This window comes from Alexandromys fortis, unplaced genomic scaffold (assembly GCF_014885135.2).
Source record: "Alexandromys fortis isolate MF-2015 unplaced genomic scaffold, M_Fortis_MF-2015_v1.1 scaffold_22, whole genome shotgun sequence".
Lineage (NCBI taxonomy): Eukaryota > Metazoa > Chordata > Mammalia > Rodentia > Cricetidae > Alexandromys > Alexandromys fortis.
The window spans coordinates 11,784,094-11,805,294 of record NW_026067900.1 but is presented as its reverse complement, the minus strand read 5'-3'; the positions used below and the strand labels follow the sequence as shown (position 1 = coordinate 11,805,294).

Below are 21,201 nucleotides of genomic sequence, written 5' to 3'. Positions count from 1 at the left end.
AAATGTTAAAACTAGCAACACTGAAAGCTGATAGTTAAAAAATCTACACAAGGGTAATTTTAAAGGAACCATATGACATGATTCCATTTTGGGTTGGCATCACTTTTAGGCAGCCACATGGCTGGAGGCACCTTTGCTAGGGTTAAAGAAGACGATGTCATAAGATTTCACTGCCCTCTTAATTAAAGGTGACCCTGTGGAGTGGGCGTACCAAGGAGGCAACAACAAGTCTCCAAGATATTTTGGATTGGGGTAGAGTTTTATATGATAATTTATGTCCTACCCTAAAAACAAGATTTATCTAAGATAAGATTTAAAAACAATGTTTGTTTAATAAGACGTTAAATCTGTGCTTCAATCAGTGCTTTTATACACAGGAATGTACCTTGGTCTGGCAACTAAACTTGGTAATTTAAGAGTCACCCAGGTGATATGGTTGTAAAAACAAAAAGGGACCATAGGGAACAGCTGAGGTTTGCGAATGTATGAGAGGGCTAGAGTTCCAATGAGAGTCCAGTTGCTATGGTGACCTAAACAGTTTTAGAAATGCCAGTGCCAGGTGATAGTCACCAGCAGCAGCAGCCACAGTGAAATGGAGCAGGGTGTGAGCCAGAAGCCAGGCTATGTATACACTGCTGAGGGTGGGGCCAAAGAGATGAGCTAAACCTCCTCTCAAACACAAAACAACAACAAAAAAGATTATAAATGAATCCCAGATGTTGAACTTTAAATTGCTTACACTATTGGAGCTTTGATGTGGGAGTGTCATACATCAATCTGTTGATTTCATTGGTTAAGCAATAAAGAAACTCCTTGGCCCTGATAGGTTAAAACATAGGTGGGAGGAGTAAACAGAATAGAATGCTGGGAGGAAGAGGAAGTGAGCTCAGAAACTTGACAGCTCTGCTCTGGAGCAGAGATGCCAAGCTCCGCTCTCCCGGGCAGACACACACGATGAAGCTCTGACCCAGGATGGACGTAGGCTAGAATCTTCCTGGTAAACGCACCTTGGGGTGCTTAAACACATTATTAGAAATGGGCTACTCCAGGTGAGAGAGTTAGCCTAAAAGAGGCTAGATAGAAATGGGCCAAGCCGTGCTTAAATGAATACAGTTTGTGTGTTGTTATTTCAGGGCATAAGCTAGCCAGGCGGCCAGGGTGCTGGGGACACAGCCCCACCACTCTAATACAACAGAGCTTGATTTTGCCTTATACAGATTATGCCATGTTTCTCCCTCCTAGAGTAAAAGGGGGTACTTTATGTTTTGGTATAGCAGGAAGACATTTGAAAGTTTGTTTTATTGATTTGTATTGAGCTCCACATTTTTCTCTGCTCCCCTCCCTGCCTCTCCCCTCCCTCTTTTAATCCTCCCCCAAGGTCCCCATACTCCCAATTTACTCAGGACATCTTGTCTTTTTCTACTTTCTACTTTCCACGTAGATTGGATCTATGTAAGTCTCTCTTAGTGTCCTCATTGTTGTCTAAGCTCTCTGGGATTGTGGTTTGTAGGCTTTTTTTTTGCTTTATGTTTAAAAACCACCTATGAGTGAGTACATGTGATAAGTGTCTTTCTGTGTCCGGGTTATCTCACTCAAAATAATGTTTTCTAGCTCTATCCATTTTCCTGGAAAATTTAAGATATCATTATTTTTTTCTGCTATGTAGTAATTCATTGTGCAAATATACCACATTTTCCGTATCCATTCTTCGATCGAGAAGCATTTAGGTTGTTTCCAGGTTCTGGCTATGACAGACAAAGCTGCTATGAATATGAACATAGTTGAGCACATATTCTTGTGGCATGATTGAGCATCCTTTGGATATATGCCCAAAAAATAGTATTGCTGGGTCTTGAGGAATGTTGTTTCCTAATTTTCTGAGGAATCGCCACACTGACATTCAAAGGGGTTGTACCAGCTTGCATTCTCACCAGCAATGCAGAAGTGTTCCCTTTTCCCCCACAATCTCTCCAGCATAAATTGTCATCAGTGTTTTTGATCTTGGCTATTCTTACAGGTATAATATGGAATCTCAGAGTTGTTTTGATTTGCATTTCTCTGATGACTAAGGATGTGGAACATTTCTTTAAGTGTCTTTCAGCCATTTTAGGTTCCTCTGTTGAGAGTTCTCTGTTTAGGTCTGTACTCCATATTTTTTATTGGATTATGGGTTCTTTTGGTGACCAATTTCTTGAGTTCTTTGTATATTTTGGATATTAGACCTCTGTCTGATGTGGGGTTGGTGAAGATCTTTTCCCATTTTGTAGGCTGTCATTTTGTTTTGTTAACTATGTCCTTTGCTTTACAGAAGCTTTTTAGTTTTAGGAGGTCCCATTTATTAATTGTTTCTCTCAATGTCTGTGCTACTGGGGTTATATTTAGGAAGTGGTCTCCTGTGCCAATGTGTTCAAGTGTACTTCCCACTTTCTCTTCTATAAGGTTCAGTGTGGTTGGCTTTATGTTGAGGTCTTTGATCCATTTGGACTTGAGTTTTGTGCATGGTGATAGATATGGGTCTATTTTCATTCTTCTACATGTTGATATCCAGTTATGCCAGCACCACTTCTTAAATATGCTTTCTTTTTTCTATTTGATTTTTTTTGCTTCATTTTCAAAAATCAGGTTTTCGAAGATGTGTGGATTGATATCCGGGTCTTCTATTCGGTTCCATTGGTCCTCCTGTCTGTCCTTATGCCAAAACCAGGCTGTTTTCAATACTGTAGCTCTGTAGTAGAGTTTGAAGTCAGGGATTGTGATGCCTCCAAAAGTTCTTTTATTGTACAGGACTGCTTTGTCTATCCTGGGTTTTTGCTTTTCCACGTGAAGTTGAGTACTGTTCTTTTGAATTCTGTGAAGAATTTTGCTGGGATTTTGATGGGCATTGCGTTGAATCTGTAGATTGCTTTTGGTAAGATTGCCATTTATTTTTTTTGTTAATTCTGCCTACCCAAGATCATGGGAGATCTTTCCACTTTCTGGTGTCTTCTTCCATTTCTTTCTTCAAAGATTTAAAGTTCTTATCATACAAGTCTTCCAGTTGTTTGGTTAGAGCTATTTGTGGCTATTGTGAAGGGTGTTGATTCTCTGTTTTCTTCCCCAGCCCTTTTATCATCTGTGTACAGGAGGGCTACTGATTTTTTTGAGTTAATCTTGTATCCTGATTCATTGCTGAAAGTGTTTATGAGTTGTAGAAGTTCCTTGGTAGAATTTTTGGGATCGGTTATGTAAACTATCATATCATCAGCAAACAGTTTGACTTCTTCTTTTCCAATTTGTATCCTCTTGATCTCCTTTTGTTGTCTTATTGCTCTAGCTAGGATCTCAAGAACTATATTGAATAGATATGGAGAGAGTAGACAACCTTGTCCTGTTCCTGAGTTTAGTGGAATCATTGGGAGTTTCTCTCCATTTAATTTGATGTTGGCTGTTGGCTTGCTGTATATTGCCTTAATTATGTTTAGGCATGTTCCTTGTATCCCTGCTCTCTCCAAGACCTTTATCACGAAGGGACGTTGTATTTTGTTAAATGCTTTTTTGGCCTACTTTGGCCTAAGTTGCCGGCTTTGCCCTGTTTCTGTAAATCCTGTTCTGGAACCCCTCCTGCAGAGTCCCAGGGTTGGAGTTGGACCTGGAAACATTTCTGGCTCTGGTCTACTGCCTTGGAGGTCCCAAGCTTGGGTGCACCCAGAATCACAGAGGACCTTCTTACTCCCTCAGAGGTTCCAGACTCACACTTGGACCTGCAGAGGTTCCAGCTTCCTGCATATTCCCTTTGATGCACCCAGACAAATGCTTGGACCCTCAGAGGTCCTGGATCAGGCCTACTCCCTCTGAGGACCCAGACTCACACCTGGCCCTGCCGAGATGTCTGGTTCCTGCCTATTCCCTTGGAGGTCCCAGGTTCACTCATGTCCAGACTGGCAGAGGTCCTGGCTCAGTCCTAGTTCCTGGGAGGTCTTAGACTCATGTGCAGACTCACCTGGGTCCTGGCTTAGGTCTACTACCTTGAACATCCCAGATTCACGTACAGACCCTCAGTGGTTACTTCCCTGTACCTTTTCTGGTGGAGATCACTGACTGTGGATCTGGTCACAGACTTAATCCTCATCAGCCAGTTTCCTGGGACTGGGTTGGCTTCCAGGACTGGATTTCCTCTTGGCTTCTGCTCCTGGTGGAGCTTGTTCCCTCTCTGTCCTACGTAGCTGGTTCTGTCCCACTCTGGTTACACGTGGATATCGCTGACTCTGAGTCAGGTCACTGGTTCAGTCCTGGTCCACCAGTGTCCGCGGACTCAATTTGAGAGATTTTAAATCTTTTTCAGGACAGTTTTTAAAGTATTTAAATTTATAAGGCTACAGTACATTTTTAAGTTTATAAAATGTTTTATATTGTTAATATTTGGACTTAAAATAAAAAGCTAAAAGTTAGGGCCACATTCATAAGCCTTACAAAGGAGAAACTGGTGTGTTAATTACTTATGATACAGCAAGACAATGACCTAAGCAGTCTGGCAAAGGGCTTGAGGCAGCTTCTCAGCCCAGTGAGTCTGACACTCTGGGGGTTAAACAACCTTTTACAGGGGTGTGAAAGGACCGCCTGCGTGTCACGTGTTTACATTAAAATTCCTAACAATGACAGAACTGCAGTTCTAATAGAGCAATGGGAAAAACTGTGTAATGGGGAGGGGGGTCAATGCAATATGGGGAACTATATTAGAAGTTCAAAACATTGGGAAAGTTAAAAACTAATGGTTTAGAGAATGTGTCTCCTTACTCAAGGTCTATTTAGGCCTTAGAATGGATGTCTAGCCTCCTTGTCTTTGCTAACTTTGCTAAGCTCAAGCTTTTTGGATAAACTGAGTAATTTAAAAATTTTATTTTAATATTAAAAGAGATCTAATTCAAGATCATTATTTTTTTAGGGTTAAACCTGACTGAAATGGGATATGAAGCCCAAGTCTTAGAAAAGTTGCTAACTTATTGTAGAATGTTAGGGAACACAAGTAAACAGTCAGTCATCCTTATAAATGATTAAATTCTTTAATTATAATCATGTTAAGTCATGACAAAATTAATTATAGGGATAAGCCTTTGTTTGGGAAGACTATTCATTCATTCCCAGCCTCTCAGAAACCTACAAAGTTTCTGTGGGCTACATCGGAGGCATCTGTCTCCTGTGGGCTTCTCTTTGACTCCACCTTCTTTCTCCCAGCATTCAGTTTAGTTTTCCTTGCCTAGCTCTATTTTTCCCTATCACAGGCAGCTTCTTTATTCATTAAACAATAACGGCAACACATATACAGAAGGACTTCCAATACCAAGCCTTACTTAGTCCCCTGTATATGTTCAAAGTTAAGCTTAAAACAAGTAACTAGAAACAAAGTTTGTCTACTCAGATATACCTAGACATTTCTCAAAAATATATCAGAGATCTACAACATACGGCATTTAAAATGTTGATTTAAAAGCTTATGATATCATACAGAGACTCCCAGATCCTATCAGTGACTCAAGGTCTCCAAAGAAGATTACACACACCACGATTACTCCACCTGGATTTGGCAATGCTGACCACTGGGCAAGATGACCCAGTGAAACAACTGCCACCAGGACCCAGGCCAGGTTGTGGACAAGCAGAAGGACATTGGAGAATTAATTGCACCCCCTTTGCCTAGACAAAATAAGATAGGTCTTACCCATGTTCCTCCACAGAAGAGACTCCCACCTTATGGGCCTGGTGAAGACTGATACTGTTCTGATACTTCTGCCTCCAACACTATGGAGACCTGGGTATGGCTCACTGGGTATGGGCTGGTCTCTGTCATTTTTAATAGATTCGGAAGCTGCTTGGTCTACACTCAGGCATAATTTAACCTTCTTGGATCTCTGAGAGTATTAACCACTGGACTACCTATGGCTGTCAGATTAGCAGCAGGCAGCCAGGTTCTTCCCCAACGCTACAGCCAGCTTCTTAGCTCATTTCATATGTTAAAATCAAGAGTTGCTTTTCCTAGAGCTACTAGGTCCCCTGTTGAGAAAAGGTGGATAGGTTTGTCTTGCTTCATAAGAAAAGGGCTTCATAATAGTTTGACAGGCTTCATAATAAAAGATAAACAGGTTTCAGTTGTAACTTTCCACTATAGGAATATGATTAGAACGTGATTAGAAATGACTGTTCTCAGTAGTAACTGCCTGTGTCTCTGGTGAACAAAGAAAGGGAATAAAAGAATAAAATCTATACAAGTTTTGAGGATCTAAATATGTTTTCAGATCTAAAGATATTAAAGCTTATAAATTGAAAGGGTCTCAAAACGTTTTAAGTTTTATAAATAAGATATAAAAAATATGTTAAGATATAAAAAGTGTTTTAAATTTCTTCCCCTGCTATGGTATACACGTTCACAGCTTAACATTAATAAAGTTCTGATAAGTTAATAAGACTTTAAGGTACTTCTCCCTTGGCTAAGGGCATCTCACTGCAATCTTTATCTAGCTCTCTGGACAGAGGAAAATGTACATGCTTTTAACCCAAATCTGTAGTTTTTGCTAGGACTCGATGGTATGAGTCTACTCCCGCTGTTTTATAGATACCTGCTTTTTCTACCATATGGTTTTCAGTAATGTATCTAAAACTTTTATGTCACGTTTTGTAAACAAAAAAAATCATGTAAGGTTCAGAGAATCTGGGAAGTCATAAAACTTTGATTCACTTCCCACAGGTCAAAAGAACTCCAGATAAATACAGCCCAAGGTTTCCCCACGTGTCTAGTGCTAAGGATGATATTTTTCTCTCTCCTGGTCTGGAGACTCCTCCATTTTCCACTTACTAGGACTATGGGCCTGAATATTTACCTTTAAGTTCATAATTTTAACTTCTGTTCCTCGTTTAAACTTGTTTCAACAGGATTCCACTTGGTTGACAGACACATTTAAGCATCGGCTGCTGACCACAACCTGTTCCAAATGACTGAGCCCTGGACGTGCTGGAAACTGATGTGGACCAGTCCAGCACATGTGAATGCTCCCTGTGTCTTCAGTGCAGTCAGCCAACCTGATGCTTCTGATGAGTGCCCCATTGTCAGAATTCCCTCCTTGCCTTTGACCAGCCTTTCAGCCTGATAACAATGCCCCAATGTCAGCTTGAAGTAGTTATAGAAAAGAACAAGTCATCCTGTGCTCCCCATCCAAAATAGGTTGAAATGCTTAGTTAAGGGGGTACTCCCTGGCTTGGGGAACAAAATGGCTACCTATAATGTCCATTGCCATAGCAGGAAAATAGGCCCAGAGTTGTTAATGAATGGACTTATTAACTAAAATGTTTCTGCAATTAGATAAAACACTTTGGTTCTTTAGGCAGAACCGAAGAGATCATTCAGGATTAATTTTGTTGTATTCAAAGATCAGAGCTATAAGGCCTGGTAGCCAAGGATGGTCACTGCTGTAGAAAAATCTGTTAGCTAATAGTTTTTAGGTCCCAATACCATCCCCTTGAGTCCATAGGCAGTAGGACCCGTGATTGGGTCCTGTCGTCTGTACTTGTGAAGAGGGGTATGTATGGGCCAGTCATAATAGGCTCAATAGAGATCAGTCAGTGAAAGAGCAGGCCTGAGTTTCAGGTTGCTCTAAGGCAATACCTGGTTCCAGAAAAGACCACAAACTGAGACCACTCAGGCACCACCCAGGAATGGGACAGTCAAGGGGAAAATACCTAGCATTCCAAAGAAAATACCTAACATTGCAATCTTTGTAGATAGGGTCACCAGACTTCCCTTAGTCCAGCACACACCAGTTCCCATTCACTAAGACACCCCAACCTCTGCTGTGATAAAAATCCTAACCCAATTTGGATCATTGCTCTCCAATCTCACTGCTATGTCAGATGGATGCAGGGTCGAAGCTCAAGCTTTAATAACAGCTCTTGGCTTTTGTTTACAAGGACAGACTCCATAGTGTTATTAGGGTGATCCTGCGATCTGGGCATAACAATATGAACCAGATTCAAACACAGCTAGAGTCAATGGTACTGAGCAGGGAATATGATAAATTATATTACAATTACATGAGTAGAAATTACAGTTTACTTTAGAACCAGCTCTTTTGTACAATTAATGCATGCTAAATAGAACATTGAAAAACTGTTTTCCACTGATACAGAAATAGAACTTGTTACACAGGTTATAAGAGAGAGAACTGACCTAGTGAGAGTCCAAACTTCCGCTCTGCTCAGCTCCCCAGGTCCTGCTCCAGATGAGTGTGGGAGCTACTTTAATAAGGTGACCATTCTCACCAAGGGGGTGAAGACCAATAGGGAGCAGCCACTCCCATTGACTCCTATTGACTCCCACAGAGTTCACGATTCCAGAGTTTCATGATAGACTAGAAATGTGACAAGTCAGAGGGAGGAAGCTATGAGGCCCCATCCGTTCCTGAAAATCTAGAGTTCTTCAATTTAGTCCTTACAGTCCTATATATAACCTTACACAGGCTTCCTATAAACAACTCTATAGAAACTCAGCATCTCTCTCTCTTTCACACACACACACACACACACACACACACACACACACACACACCCCAGGTGGAGGGGTAGGGAGGAAGGAATAAGTAAAAAACTTCATAAGATCTTTTTTTTTTTCTTTCAGAACTTGCCTCAAGTTTATTTGTAAAAACAGCATAAGGTCCTGAACATCTGCAAATACTGTGTAGGTGTTCACACCAGTCCATCTGTCTTCACATTAGCAGACTGAGACTTTTTTTATGGGGCCTTCACAGGGGCCTGAGTACCTTTGGGAGCCTGAGCTGCAGCTGAGGTCTCTGTCTTGGCTTGAACCTTGGGCTTTGTTTTTTGGAGCCTACGACCCCTGGCCATGTAGCTTCTAATCCGCTTCCCAAGCTTGGGGTGAGCAATTAAAGCCAGACGGGTGAGTTTGCAGCTGGGGCCCTTTGGCACCTTGGGCTTCACCACCTGGGGCTTCACCAGGGCCTTGATGGCCTCCACATGTGCGCTTATGGCCTTTGCATTATTTGCCTGGATCTTCTTCAGGCCTTTCGTGTTGTGCTTCTTGGCAAAGCGCATGTTCCTCAGGAACTTGGGGTCAACCCCCTTGAGAGATTCGTATCTTTGTGACCGGGGTTTCTTGATGCCGTTTCTGTGCCATTTTCGGGACTGGTTGTGTGTGGTATGGTTCTTGGACTTGGCCATGGCTGGACGGTAATCTGCGGCTCCCGAAGCGCCTGCGACTGGAAGAACGTCATAATATCTTATATACTATGTCCTTCCTTAAGTGAGTCAGAGCCCTCAGCTAGAATAATAAAATGTGACTTTAAACTACTGAGTTTAGGAGATACCTTGTTAAGTAATTCCTAAATTACAAAATTTACAAATTGTCTTAAATTCAAGGCTAGGCTGAAGAACAGTTTACTCTGTATCCCGTGTATTGGTAATACCATAGTATCTGTCTTAACCTTTGTCCTGTTTTAATCTGGAGCTGAAGGGCAGAAAGGAATTTCACAATTCACCCTTACCTTCACCTGGATAGCCATCAACACACTGTCCCAGCATGCTCTGGGACTCTGCATCTGTGCATCCCTGCAGTTCCTGCTGTGGGAAGCTGTCATGTCACCATTAGCAATGGCATTAAAGACAGTGAGAATTACGGTTACTTCGTGCCAAGTTCACACTCAGGGATCTTATCCACAAACAAGGGCATCTGTCACTGACTTCACTCACAGACCCACAAGTTCTCTTGGGATTTTAGATATAATCATTGGTTCATAGATCTCTGGCTGTCAATCATTGCATGCTGACCTCGGTGGCTTCAGAGATGCATGTCACTGCCTGAGTCTGCACACCCTCCAGTGTCCAGGGCTGGCCCCTTTGTATCCTGGTGTGCACTGCTAATTTCTCCTCAGCTGTAGAATCTGCTCCACTGCTCTACAAACAGATGGCAAAGCAGCAGTGCTGCCCTCCAGGGTGATGCGCATGTGCACAGCACAGGGTCTCAAGTCCGTGTGTCAGTCAGTTCTAGGGAAGAGTTGTATCTGACACAGATCATGAAAGAGTCCATGTCACAGGCAGCGAGCACCTGGCAGAGGAAGAAAGAAAACCTGTGGGGAAGGCGAGTGTCCCAGGAGAGCACTGTGGAGACTTGCTGGAGAGAACTGGAGATCTCAAGTGCACAGCAAGGGCTGAGTCAGGAGCTCTGCTGAGGGTGCTGTTGCCTCTAAACTGAGTCCATTGTCCCAGCCCTCAGCTGCCTGCCTGTGGTGCCATGTTCCTGGGACCATGTCCCTGTTCTTCTAGCCTGCCTGCACTTTAGTCTTTCTGCAGCCCAGGCTCCGCACTCACCATTGCTTCAGCTGGGCCTGCTCCTCTCCATCCACATGCTGGGCTCCCCCATCAGGTCCCTGTGCAGACAGCACAAAGCCCTGAGCAAGGAGCTCTCCAGAGCTTGGTTCTGAGTCCCTAAGGCTGGCCAAGTGTGCAACACACTGGAAAGCCTCTGTGAGTGTGTGACCAACTTTCCTTTAGTCTTTGAGATGTGTCACCGTGAGCAGGTGTAGAAAAGACATTCTAGTGGCCCATCATGTCCCACCTCCGAACCAGGTAATGTTAAAGTTCTTTGATGAAAATTCTGACCTTTATCTCTAATAAAAATGGAATGTGTTCTACAAATGCATTCTTTGAAATAACTTCGCCTGGAGAAAAGAGCAGCTTGGAGGTAATTTTTGTTCTGGCACGCTCTCAAGAGCCTTGGGTAGAGCCAACCTCAAAAAGAGAAGTTCAAAGGCATAAAACCCCCAAATACTCTTCCCCAGCATGACAGCAAATGTGGACACCAACACCCCTGCGTCATCTCACTCTGAGCCTCTCTCTCTTTGCCTCTATGCATGTGTGCTTCTAAAGAGTGCTAGCCGTGTTTTAGAAGCATGTTTGGGCCTTGTTGAGAGTTCACCAGTCTTACACAGACTAATAGAACAGATATGAGAACAGGATCTGTCCTTCTGTTGCATACAAGAAACATTCCTCAACTTCAAAGACAGACTTCAGCTCAGAATAAAGGGTTAGGAAAAGATTCTCCAGTCAAGCGGACCTAAGAAACAAGCTGGTATAGCTCTTCTAATATCTAACAAAATAGACTTCAAACTAAAATTAATCAATAGACATGAAGAAAGACATTTCAAATCTTTCAAAGGAAAAATCCATCAAGACCATGACTATGCCCTAAATACAAGCGCACACACATTTGTAAAAGAAACATTACTGAGGTCGTGTGGGGGTGGCGCAGGCCCGTAATCCCAGCATTTGGGAGGCAGAGGCAGGTGGATCTATGTAAGTTTGAGATCAGCTTGGTCTACAAGAGCTAGTTCCAGGACAGACTCCAAAGCTACAGAGAAACCCCATCTCAAAAAACCAAATAAATAAATAAAAATAAAATAAACAAAAAAAGAAAAAAAGAAACATTACTAAAATTCCACTAATCTAAGGCTTTCTCAGAAGCCCCAATGAACGACAAAAGGAACCTAGTCTTCTGCCCTTGCTCAGGAATGGACTTGGCAAGGTCAGCCTGGGGAGGAGGCCTGGACCTTGAAGGAGTCAAGGTTTTGGTTCCTGGGAACGTGGCTGCTCCTCCTGAAGAGACTTGAGTTTCAGTCCCAAGGCCACTGTGTGTTGTGTCACTAATGATCTTGAGAAACCCTGTGTTCCCTTTATGTGATATCATTGATTAGCCCCCTGCTGACTTTGTCCCATTTCTCCCCTAACAATAGTATAAAAGATGCTGTACTTTTTAATAAGCTTCCTTGGCATAAGACATAGCTTGTGTAAGACTTCCCTAATCTAAATTTACCTGTCTCTTTTCCTGATCCCCTCATCCTCTGTCTCAAGAACCCGGTCGCTGAAGGACAGTGCCTCTTTGTTATTTTCTGATAAATTGATTGAAGTTATTTTTTTTCAAAATAAATCAACACTGTTTCTTTCTCAACATATGATTTTGCACAGGGTCCTATGCAATAGAAAGTAGTTTGAGTCTTCTTTCTATAGTAAAGCTATTCTAGACTCATATTTATTTCTTCTCAAGCCAGGTCCTCTGCTGTTTCTCCAAAGATTTCTGTTTTGTTCTTTTACTTTCTTTCTTTCTCTATTTAGTTCACATATACAGTGGTTTGCCTGCCTGTATGCCTGTACACTAACATGTGCCTGTTGCCCAGAGAGGAGGGCTTCAGATACCCTGAAGCTGGAGTTACACCTTGTCAATGCTGGAAAGTGAACGAGTTCTCCTCTAGAACTAGTGCCCTTAACTACTGAGATGTCTGTTCTGATGGAAGGAGTTGATGAACAACAATGGCACGTGCCTGTAACCTCAGCCCCTGGCCAGCAGAAGCAGAAGGGGTCAATCAAGCTCATCTGGTCTGTAGAAGGAGTTCCACGGCACCTAGGAATACAGAGGGAAACTCTGAATGATTTGGTTTGAAAGAAAATGACCTCAAAAGAGAGTGGCACTATTAAGAAGGTGTGGCTTTGTTGGAGAAAGTGTGTCACTGTGAAGGTGGGCTTTGAGGCTTCATATGTGCTCAAGATACAGCCTAGTATTTCATCCCACTGCCTGTTGCCTGCAAGCCAACACGTAGGATACTCGGCTACTTCTCTAGCACTGTGTCTGCCACATGTCACCGTGTTGCACCATGACTATAACAGACCAAACCTCTGAAAAGGTAAGGCAGCCCAATTCAATGCTTTTCCCTTACAGGTGTTGCCATGGTCATGTTATCTGTTTACAGCAGTAGAAACCCTAACTAAGACACTGTCCCTAAAGTAAATCTACAGAAGAAACCAATTAGAAATAGGGTCAGAGGGATTGCTGCTCTGGAGGATGGGAGTTGGTTCTCAACACCCAAGAGGCTCATAACTATCCAACTCCATCTGCAGAAGATCCCAAGCCTCCTTCTGCTTCTGTGAGAACTGCATATACAATCAACATAGATACACAAAGACATGCACACATGAAATAATAATAATAATTATTATAATAATAATAAACCAAGGGTGGAAAAGAAGACAGAGGATAGAGAAGAGTGGGAGAGCGTGTGGGAAGGTATAGCCTCAACTTCCTGTACCACAAAACAAAATGAAAGCAACAGCCAGTGTGGCACAGGGTTGACTTTGCTGTACATAAATCCAATTGGCTCCTTGTCTCACGCTGCATGGCGAAGAGCTGGGAACTCTGAGTTCAAGGCTCAACTGCTCACTAACTTTGGCTTGCCGACTTATCTCTGAGCCCAGGGTCTCAGAGGGAAAGCTGAGCTCCTGACTGATAGTGTGAGATACACATGTGCTGTATGGCACTTAACTCTCCCAGGGCAGCTGTGATTAGGGTACATTGTGTGTCTAACTCTCATGGGCAGAGAGGAGTTGCCTATGTCCACAGGCTGCAAGAATCTCAGCCCTGGGCCCAGAAGGGGGGGAGTGTAGTGAGCAGATCTTGGAGTCAGGGAGTGCTGAAAGTTCTGGAAGAGTCCAGTCAGGCAGAATTTTACCAAAGAAGCACTTGAATCTTGATAGGTATTTATTAGTCAAAAGGCAATCTAAAGCAAACAGTGTGCCAAACTAAAAAAAAAAAAATTAGAACTCAAAGTCCCAGGTCATTAACATCAGAGGTCCTTCAAATTCAACAAATGAGCCCAGAGATGAGAGTCAATGTCGATGAAGCAAGAGGTCAATGTACCAAAATTAGTGTGGCATCTTAAAGGGACAGGCTGAAGCCAGGCTTGGGAAACACTAGATGTTTGGTAAAAGGTAGCCTAGAAATTTTTGTTTTCTTTATTTTTTATTTTTTTAGCACATTTAATAAATTAAAGAATCTTTGCACATTTCTGAATTTTATTTGCATTTAGTGTTTCTAGAGACAGGGTCTTTATACATAGCTGTGTGACTTTTATTCTTTAGCAAAGTCTGAGTGTCACCAAATGTCACCAAAAGACAGCTGCAGCAGCTATGACTCTTCCAAGCCATCTATGGAACTTCCCACAGTCTAAATTGTGAACCTGCATCAATTCCCGACTCCACCCACAGACATGGTTGAATACAATGATGTTTGTCCAGAAGAATCTCTGAGTTTCTGGTTGAGTGGGAGTTGATGACATCCCTGTGGGCTTCTCCTCTCCCACTTCAACGTGTTTTAAACCATCTCTTAATCTCCATTCTTCAGCTTCTCTTCAACACAGACCCAGACTTCTCTGACCCCTCAGAATCCTCTAAGTACATTCCTTGATGCTGTTTGCCTGTAGATGTGGTACCTGAGATGCTTCCACTTGCAAGTATCAGAAAACTCAAAATATCTTCATAAGGCAGATCAGCCATCAGAGGTGAATTGCAGAACTCTGGAGTTGGTTAACCTGTCAGTACAGTGCTATTATCAATGACCCTAGAAAGTCTAGGCTACTCTGTCATGTCCGCAGTGGGCTAGAACTGCGCAGATATCCCTCTGGCTGAATGGAGGAAACTAGAAAATACAGTGATGACAGAATAGCACAAACCATAAGAAAAGAAAAAAAAGAAAAAAAAACCCAACTAACTAAACAAACACAAAACAAACTTGGTAATGATAAGAGACACATTGACAACAGATACCAATGAAATCCAGCCAAGCATAAGAACAAAATTTAAATACTTCTAACATTTTAAATTAAGTGAATTTCTAAATGCACAGGATGTGGCAAAATTAAGCTGAGAAAAAAGTTCTTAAACTGATTCATAACGAGCAGCAAGACTGAAGCAGTAATAATACATCTCCTAACTTAGACATGCCTAGAGCCAGATGAAGTCACTGCAGAAGTCTACCGTACGTAGGAGAACTGACACCAGTTACCCAAATTGCTCCATGAGTAGAAGAGGAAGAGAGGTTTCCAAACTCATTTTATGATGCACCATTACCCTGACACCAAAGCCCAGGTAAAGACACAAGCAGTCACCAAGGGTTTCAATTCCCTGATTCCACAGAGTGGAAGGGGAGAATCAACTCCACTAAGTTGCCCTCTGACATTTATGTATACACTGTGACACGCATACATGTGTGCACACTCACATGTAAACACATAAGTATAAAAGTAAATGGCTGGTGACAATGTGAGGAAATGGCTCTAGGCATGCTTAAGTTAGGAGACTTATTATTACTGCTTCAGTCTTGCTGCTGGTTATGAATTAGCTTAAGAACGTTTTTCTCAGCTTAATTTTGCCACATCGTGTCCATTTAGAATTTCACTTAATTTAAAAACTTAGAGATATTTAAAGTACTTTCTTATGATTTTCTGGATTTCATTAATATCTGATGTCAATGTGTCTCTTATCATTTTCAAGTTTGTTTGTTTTTTGTTGATATTGTTTGTTCTTTTTTTTTTTTTTTTTTTTTTTTTAGGTTTTTGCTTTTCTTTCATCACTGTGTTTTCTGGCTTCCTTCATTCAGCCAGAGAGAGCACAGAAGCACTGAGAGCTGGGAGAGGGGATTCCTCCACACAGAACAATGGTGACTGGGACCCTGGGTGGGACCACATGTTCTCATAGAGGGACAGGGAATAGAGAGGGTTTAGGACCTTGAGAGGCAGGGGACATCTGCGTGTTTGTAGCCCACTGCGGACATGACAGAGTAGCCCAGACGATCTAGGGTCATTGATAATATCACTGTACTGACAAATTAACCAACTCTAGAGTTCTGCAGTTCACCTCTGATGGCTGATCCTTCCTATGAAGATATTTTGAGTTTTCTGATACTTGTAAGTGGAAGCATCTCAGGTACCACATCTACAAGCAAACAGCATCAGGAAATGTGCTTAGAGAATTCTGAGGGGACAGAGAACAGTGTGAGTCTCTGTTGAAGAGAAGCTAAAGGATGGGGAGTAAGAGATGGGTTAAAACACATTGAAGTGGGAGAGGAGAAGCCCACAGGGATGTCATCAACTCCCACTCAACCAGAAACTCAGAGATTCTTCTGGACAAACATCACTGTGTTCAGCCATGTCTGTGGGTGGAGTCGGGGATTGATGGCAGGTTCACAGTTTAGACTGTGGGAAGTTCCATAAACTGCTTGGAAGAGTCATAGCTGTTGCATCTGTCTTTTGGTGACATTTGGTGACACTCAGACTTTGATAAAGAATAAAAGTCACACTACCCGGGCTATGTAGTAAGACCCTGTCTCCAAAAATAAATAAATAAAAATAAAATTCAGAAATATGCAAAGATCCTCTAATGAGTTAAATCTGCTTAAGAGCAACAAAGCTTCTAGGCTACCTTGCACCAAACATCTAGTGTTTTCCAAGCCTGGCTTCAGCCTGTCCCTTTAAGACCCCACATTAACTTTGGTACTGTGGCCTCTTGCTTCATCAGCATTGGCTGTCACCCTCTGGGATCATTTACTAAACTTAAAAGACCTCTGATGTTAATGACCTGGGACTTTGAGTTCCAGTGTCTGTTAAAATTTGACACACTGTTTGCTTTGGATTGCTCTTTGACTAATAAATATAGTCTATCATGACTCGACTACTTCTTTGGTGAAATTCTGCCTGATCAGTCTCTTTCAGAATTTTGAGCACTCCCTCGACTCCATGACCTGCTCACTCCCACCGTAGGTCCCAGGAGCTTGTGGAGACCCAAATATGTGAGCCTATGCCACCTTGTCTGAAGGTCAGAGAGTTTGAGTTTATTTTGCTTGCACAAAGTTGTTGACAACAAGTTCGGCTACACACCCTGACCTAGGGTTGGTTACCTGGTGCTTTGGACATTAAGATGGCCCATAGAGGTAGACTCTCTCCATCCTGACCAAAGATCAGAGAATTCAAGCATCCTTCTGCTTCTTATCTTGAAATAGGAGTTTTGACTTGGGGAATGGCTGCCTGCAGGATACTTGGCCTAAGGTATTTTCACTGCACCAACCAACATACGCTTGACTCAGGAATTAATGGATAGATGGCTCAAAGTATCGGTGCAAGTAAATGTTCTGGTTGTCTTTTGTATCCTGGTAAAGCAGTCTGTTGCCTTCTTACCCCATTTTGTATTAGAGTATAAAAGTCTATGGAAAATTAACCACAGATGAACTCAGAATGCAGAGCTCAGTGTGCAGCGGCGCTGAGTTGCCTTCCCAACACAATCCTGGGTCTCTGTGTTTCTTTCTTATCTCTGTTCCTCCTGCTAAACATTTCCAATCCTCACGGTCCTACGTGGAATGTCAAACTACCACAGTTGATTAAAATATAGAGCATCTTTTATACTATTGTTCAGGGAGAAATGCGACAAAGTCAACAGGGGGCTAATCAATGATGTCACACAAAGGGAACACAGGGTTTCTCAAGATCATTACAGGCATAGCACACAGTGGCCTTGGGACTGATAACACAAGGCTCTTCAGGAGGAGCAGCCACGTTTCCAGGAACCAAAACCTACACTCCTTCGAGGCCCAGGCCTCCTCCCCAGGCTGACCTTGCCAAGTCCATTCCTGAGCAAGGGCAGAAAACTAGGTTCCTTTTGTCCTTTCATTGGGGCCTCTAAAAAGCCTTAGATTGGTAGACTGTCACCAAGGCCCAAGATATGCTTCAAAAACTTGGCTAGTACTTTTCAGAAGCAAAAATGATTAAGAGGCAAAGAGACAGAGGCTCAGAGTGAGATGACACAGGGGGTTGATGTCCACAAGCTGTCACGGAGGGGATTAATATGTAGAGATTTTAAGCCTTTGAATTTCTCTTTTCCATGTAGGCTCTAGCCCGGGCTCTTGGGAGCATGCCAGAACAAATATTACATCCAAGCCACACTCCCAGCCCTACAAACCTTTGTCCAGCCCAAGTTATTTTAAAGAACAAATTTGTAGAATACATTCCATTTTTATTAGAGATAATGTCAGGATTTGCATCAAAGAACTTTTACATTTGTTATTTCAGAGGTGGGACATGACGGGCCACTAGAATGTCCTTTCTACACCTGCACACGGTGACACATCTCAAACACTAAAGGAAAGTTGGTCACTCACTCACAGAGACTTTCCAGTGTGCTGTGCACTTGGCCAGCCTTGGGAACTCAGAACCAAGCCCTGGAGAGCTCCTTGCTCAGGGCTTTGTGCTGTCTGGACAGGGACCTGATGGGGGAGCCCAGCATGTGGATGGAGAGGAGCAGGCCCAGCTGAAGCAATGGTGACTGTGGAGCCTGGGCTGTAGAAAGACTAAAGTGCAGGCAGGCTAGGAAAACAGGGACATGGTCTTAGGAACATGGCACCAACAGCCAGGCAGCTTAGGGCTCCCTTCCCTTCAGGACAGGGACAATGGACTCAGTTTAGAGGCAACAGCACCCTCAGCAGAGCTCCTGACTCAACCCTTGCTGTGCACTTGAGATCTCCAGTTCTCTTCAGCAAGTCTCCACAGTGCTCTCCTGGGACACTCGCCTTCCCCACAGGTTTTCTTTCTTCCTCTGCCAGGTGCTCGCTGCCTGTGACATGGACTCTTTCATGATCTGTGTCAGATACAACTCTTCCCTGGAACTGACTGACACACGGACTTGAGACCCTGTGCTGTGCACATGCGCATCACCCTGGAGGGCAGCACTGCTGCTTTGCCAGCTGTTTGTAGAGCAGTGGAGTGGATTCTACAGCTGAGGAGAAATTAGCAGTGCACACCAGGATACAAAGGGGCCAGCCCTGGACACTGGAGGGTGTGCAGACTCAGGCAGTGACATGCATCTCTGAAGCCACCCAGGTCAGCATGCAATGATTGACAGTCAGAGATCTATGACCCAATATTTATAACTAAAATCCCAAGTGAACTTGTGGTTCTGTGAGTGAAGTCAGTGACAGATGCCCTTGTTTGTGGATAAGATCCCTGAGTCTGAACTTGGCACGAAGTAACCGTAATTCTCACTGTCTTGTAATGCCATTGCTAATGGTGACATGACAGCTTCCCCACAGCAGGAACTGCAGGGATGCACAGATGCGCAGAGACCCAGAGCATGCTGGGACAGTGTGTTGATAGCCATCCAGGTGAAGTTAAGTGTGAATTGTGAAATTCTTTCTGCCCTTCAGCTCCAGATTAAAACAGGACAAAGGTTAAGACAAATATTCTATTACAGGATATTAGCTTTCTCATCAGATACAGTAAGCAGGAGGTTTGTAACCTGAACTTCAACTTAGCCTTGAGTTTGAGACAATGTGTTAATTGTGTAATTTAAGGCTACTTCACAAACTTTCCCCAAATTCAGTAGACGTGAGTCACATCTTATCATAGTTGAGGGTTCCGTGGTTGACTCTGTGACACCATTCATGCTTCTAGCTCAGTCCTCCCTCCCGTGTTTCTTCTGTCCTGAGCAACGTGCTTCATTAGGGTTGTTCACAGGAGCACACATGAGAGGTCACTTAGAGACACAGAAGCATTAAACCAATGAAAACACTCAAGGATCCAGATCTTCCGGAGAGGGTGGGGGCTTGTGAGCCCCTCCCTGATTTGTCAGCTTCCTAGTCTATCAAGAAACTCTGCATTCTTGAACTCAGTGGGAGTCAGTGGGAGTGGCTCTGGGGCCCCACCCCCCTTGGTGAGAATGGTCACCTTACTAAAGTAGCTCCCACACTCATCTGGAGCAGGAGTTGGGGAGCTGAGCAGAGCGGAAGTCTGGACTCTCACTAGGTCAGTTCTCTCTCTTATAACCTCTGTAACTAGTTCCATGTCTGTCTGCATCAGTGGAAAACAGCTTTTCCAGGTTCTATTTAGCATGAATTAATTGTACAAAAGAGCTGGTTTTATTATGTAATTTATATATATATACATATATATATACATACTTTTATCATATTCACTGCTCAGTACCATTGACTTTACCTGCATTTGATTCTGGTTCATATGAATTATTTTGTTAATGAATGTTGAGTAGCAAGCTATTTCTCCTCCTCTCTTCCTTCTCTCTTTCTGTCCTCCCTCCCTCCTCCATTCCGCCTTAGCCATTTCTCCCTGTTTCCTCTGTCCTGGTCATCATTTTTCCCTTCTTCTGTCCCTTCCTTTCTCCTCCTCCAGTGTCACTGAGCTAAAGAGTGGGGTTTAAGGTATTTACAAGGGAATCTATATGCGTGGGATTTAGGACAGTGAGGAGTAGACCTGGATTGTTCTCTCAGGCAAACCTGAGATCAATAACGTTCTTCTCTTGAACTGTGTTCCAGTCTCACTGAGAACATGCAGATTCCTCTCACTTGAGAACTTGAATTCACCCAGACTCTCCCAGGCCTCCCTCCCAAAGCCCTTCCTTCCCCAGTCTGGATTTCTACCACATTTGTTTGTGTCCTGTGGATTCTGATTGTTTTGATGATTCTGTTTAAATAGCAGACCAGCAGGTTTCATACTTAGGATTTGTTACATTATTACTATCTTAATATTTAATTATAAACAACACAACCTGTTTTTACATGGTAATCCCAAGAAAGAGAATGAAAAAAAAAAGTGTGAATCTTGAACTATTGAACCATGAAATGTCCGAGGAATGTAGACTGAACTTTGCATCGTACACCAGAGAGAAGGTTGTCTGTGTATTTCTTCTGTGATCACAGCTGTGTGTATGAGGAAATGCGTGTGAGACCAGAAAACAGTTTAATATTCTGTAGGAAGACATGGCAGGAAGAAATGAGTCTGTAGAGGAACGAGGTTAAACCCAAACTCTGATGCTCAGCCATTATGCGGCCAACCCTATGCTAAGGTTCAAAGCATTCATCACTAATCTGGAGAAGACCAGCGGACTCTGAGACAGTATGCAGCTCTAAAACCGGGAGGTTAGAGGTTCTGCAGTATGGGGAGGGATCTGAAATCCTCAGCATTTCAGAGTCCCTGTGAATCCCCAGTATTGAACTCTCCAGGGCAAAGGAGAGTTCACAGAGAAAACAGAGAAAAGCAACAGAAAGACAAAAAGAACAGAGCATTATACAGTGCTGTAGGAAACGCCAGGTGCCCAAGAGAAGCAGCTGTGACCTGAGGGCAGGGAGGCCAATGTCTGCGGGGTCAGAATGTTGCTGAGGCCTGGTGATGCTGAACTGGTGGGAGGAGCCCAAAGCCCTGGAGACCTGATGTCTTCTTCTAGCCTTCCTAGCCACTTCAGCCATGGGCACTTATACACAGCCACACACACACACTCACACACACCAATGTACACACACACACACACACTAAAGCACACACACACTCACACACTCATACA

The 21,201-nt window shown here is 43.1% G+C and overlaps 3 protein-coding genes across 11 annotated transcripts in view; 1 reads left to right on the top strand and 2 right to left on the bottom strand.

The window, feature by feature from the left end:
- LOC126491101 (glutathione S-transferase A2) overlaps positions 1-21,201 on the bottom strand; it is a 193,948-nt gene that overhangs the window by 13,917 nt on the left and 158,830 nt on the right. Inside the window, exon 1 of one of the 6 annotated variants that reach the window (XM_050126524.1) lies at positions 8,195-8,320. The exons of the other annotated variants lie outside the window; for them this stretch is intronic. The gene's annotated coding sequence lies outside the window, so the exon portion shown is untranslated. Of the gene's footprint in view, positions 1-8,194; positions 8,321-21,201 lie in introns of those variants that run through there. 6 annotated transcript variants of the gene reach the window in all.
- LOC126491187 (glutathione S-transferase A2-like) overlaps positions 1-21,201 on the top strand; it is a 147,131-nt gene that overhangs the window by 47,187 nt on the left and 78,743 nt on the right. Inside the window, exon 1 of one of the 4 annotated variants that reach the window (XM_050126693.1) lies at positions 19,488-19,649. The exons of 1 other annotated variant lie outside the window; for it this stretch is intronic. The gene's annotated coding sequence lies outside the window, so the exon portion shown is untranslated. Of the gene's footprint in view, positions 1-19,487; positions 19,650-21,201 lie in introns of those variants that run through there. 2 more of the 4 variants (XM_050126684.1, XM_050126663.1) reach the window with 2 other exon arrangements.
- Positions 8,446-9,810, bottom strand: LOC126491198 (60S ribosomal protein L29-like). The gene is made up of 2 exons (XM_050126707.1): positions 9,525-9,810; positions 8,446-9,239 (listed from the first exon to the last, which is right to left on the bottom strand). The coding sequence occupies exons 1-2, from the start codon at positions 9,559-9,561 to the stop codon at positions 8,755-8,757; spliced, it is 522 nt and encodes a 173-aa protein (XP_049982664.1). The 5' UTR covers positions 9,562-9,810; the 3' UTR covers positions 8,446-8,754.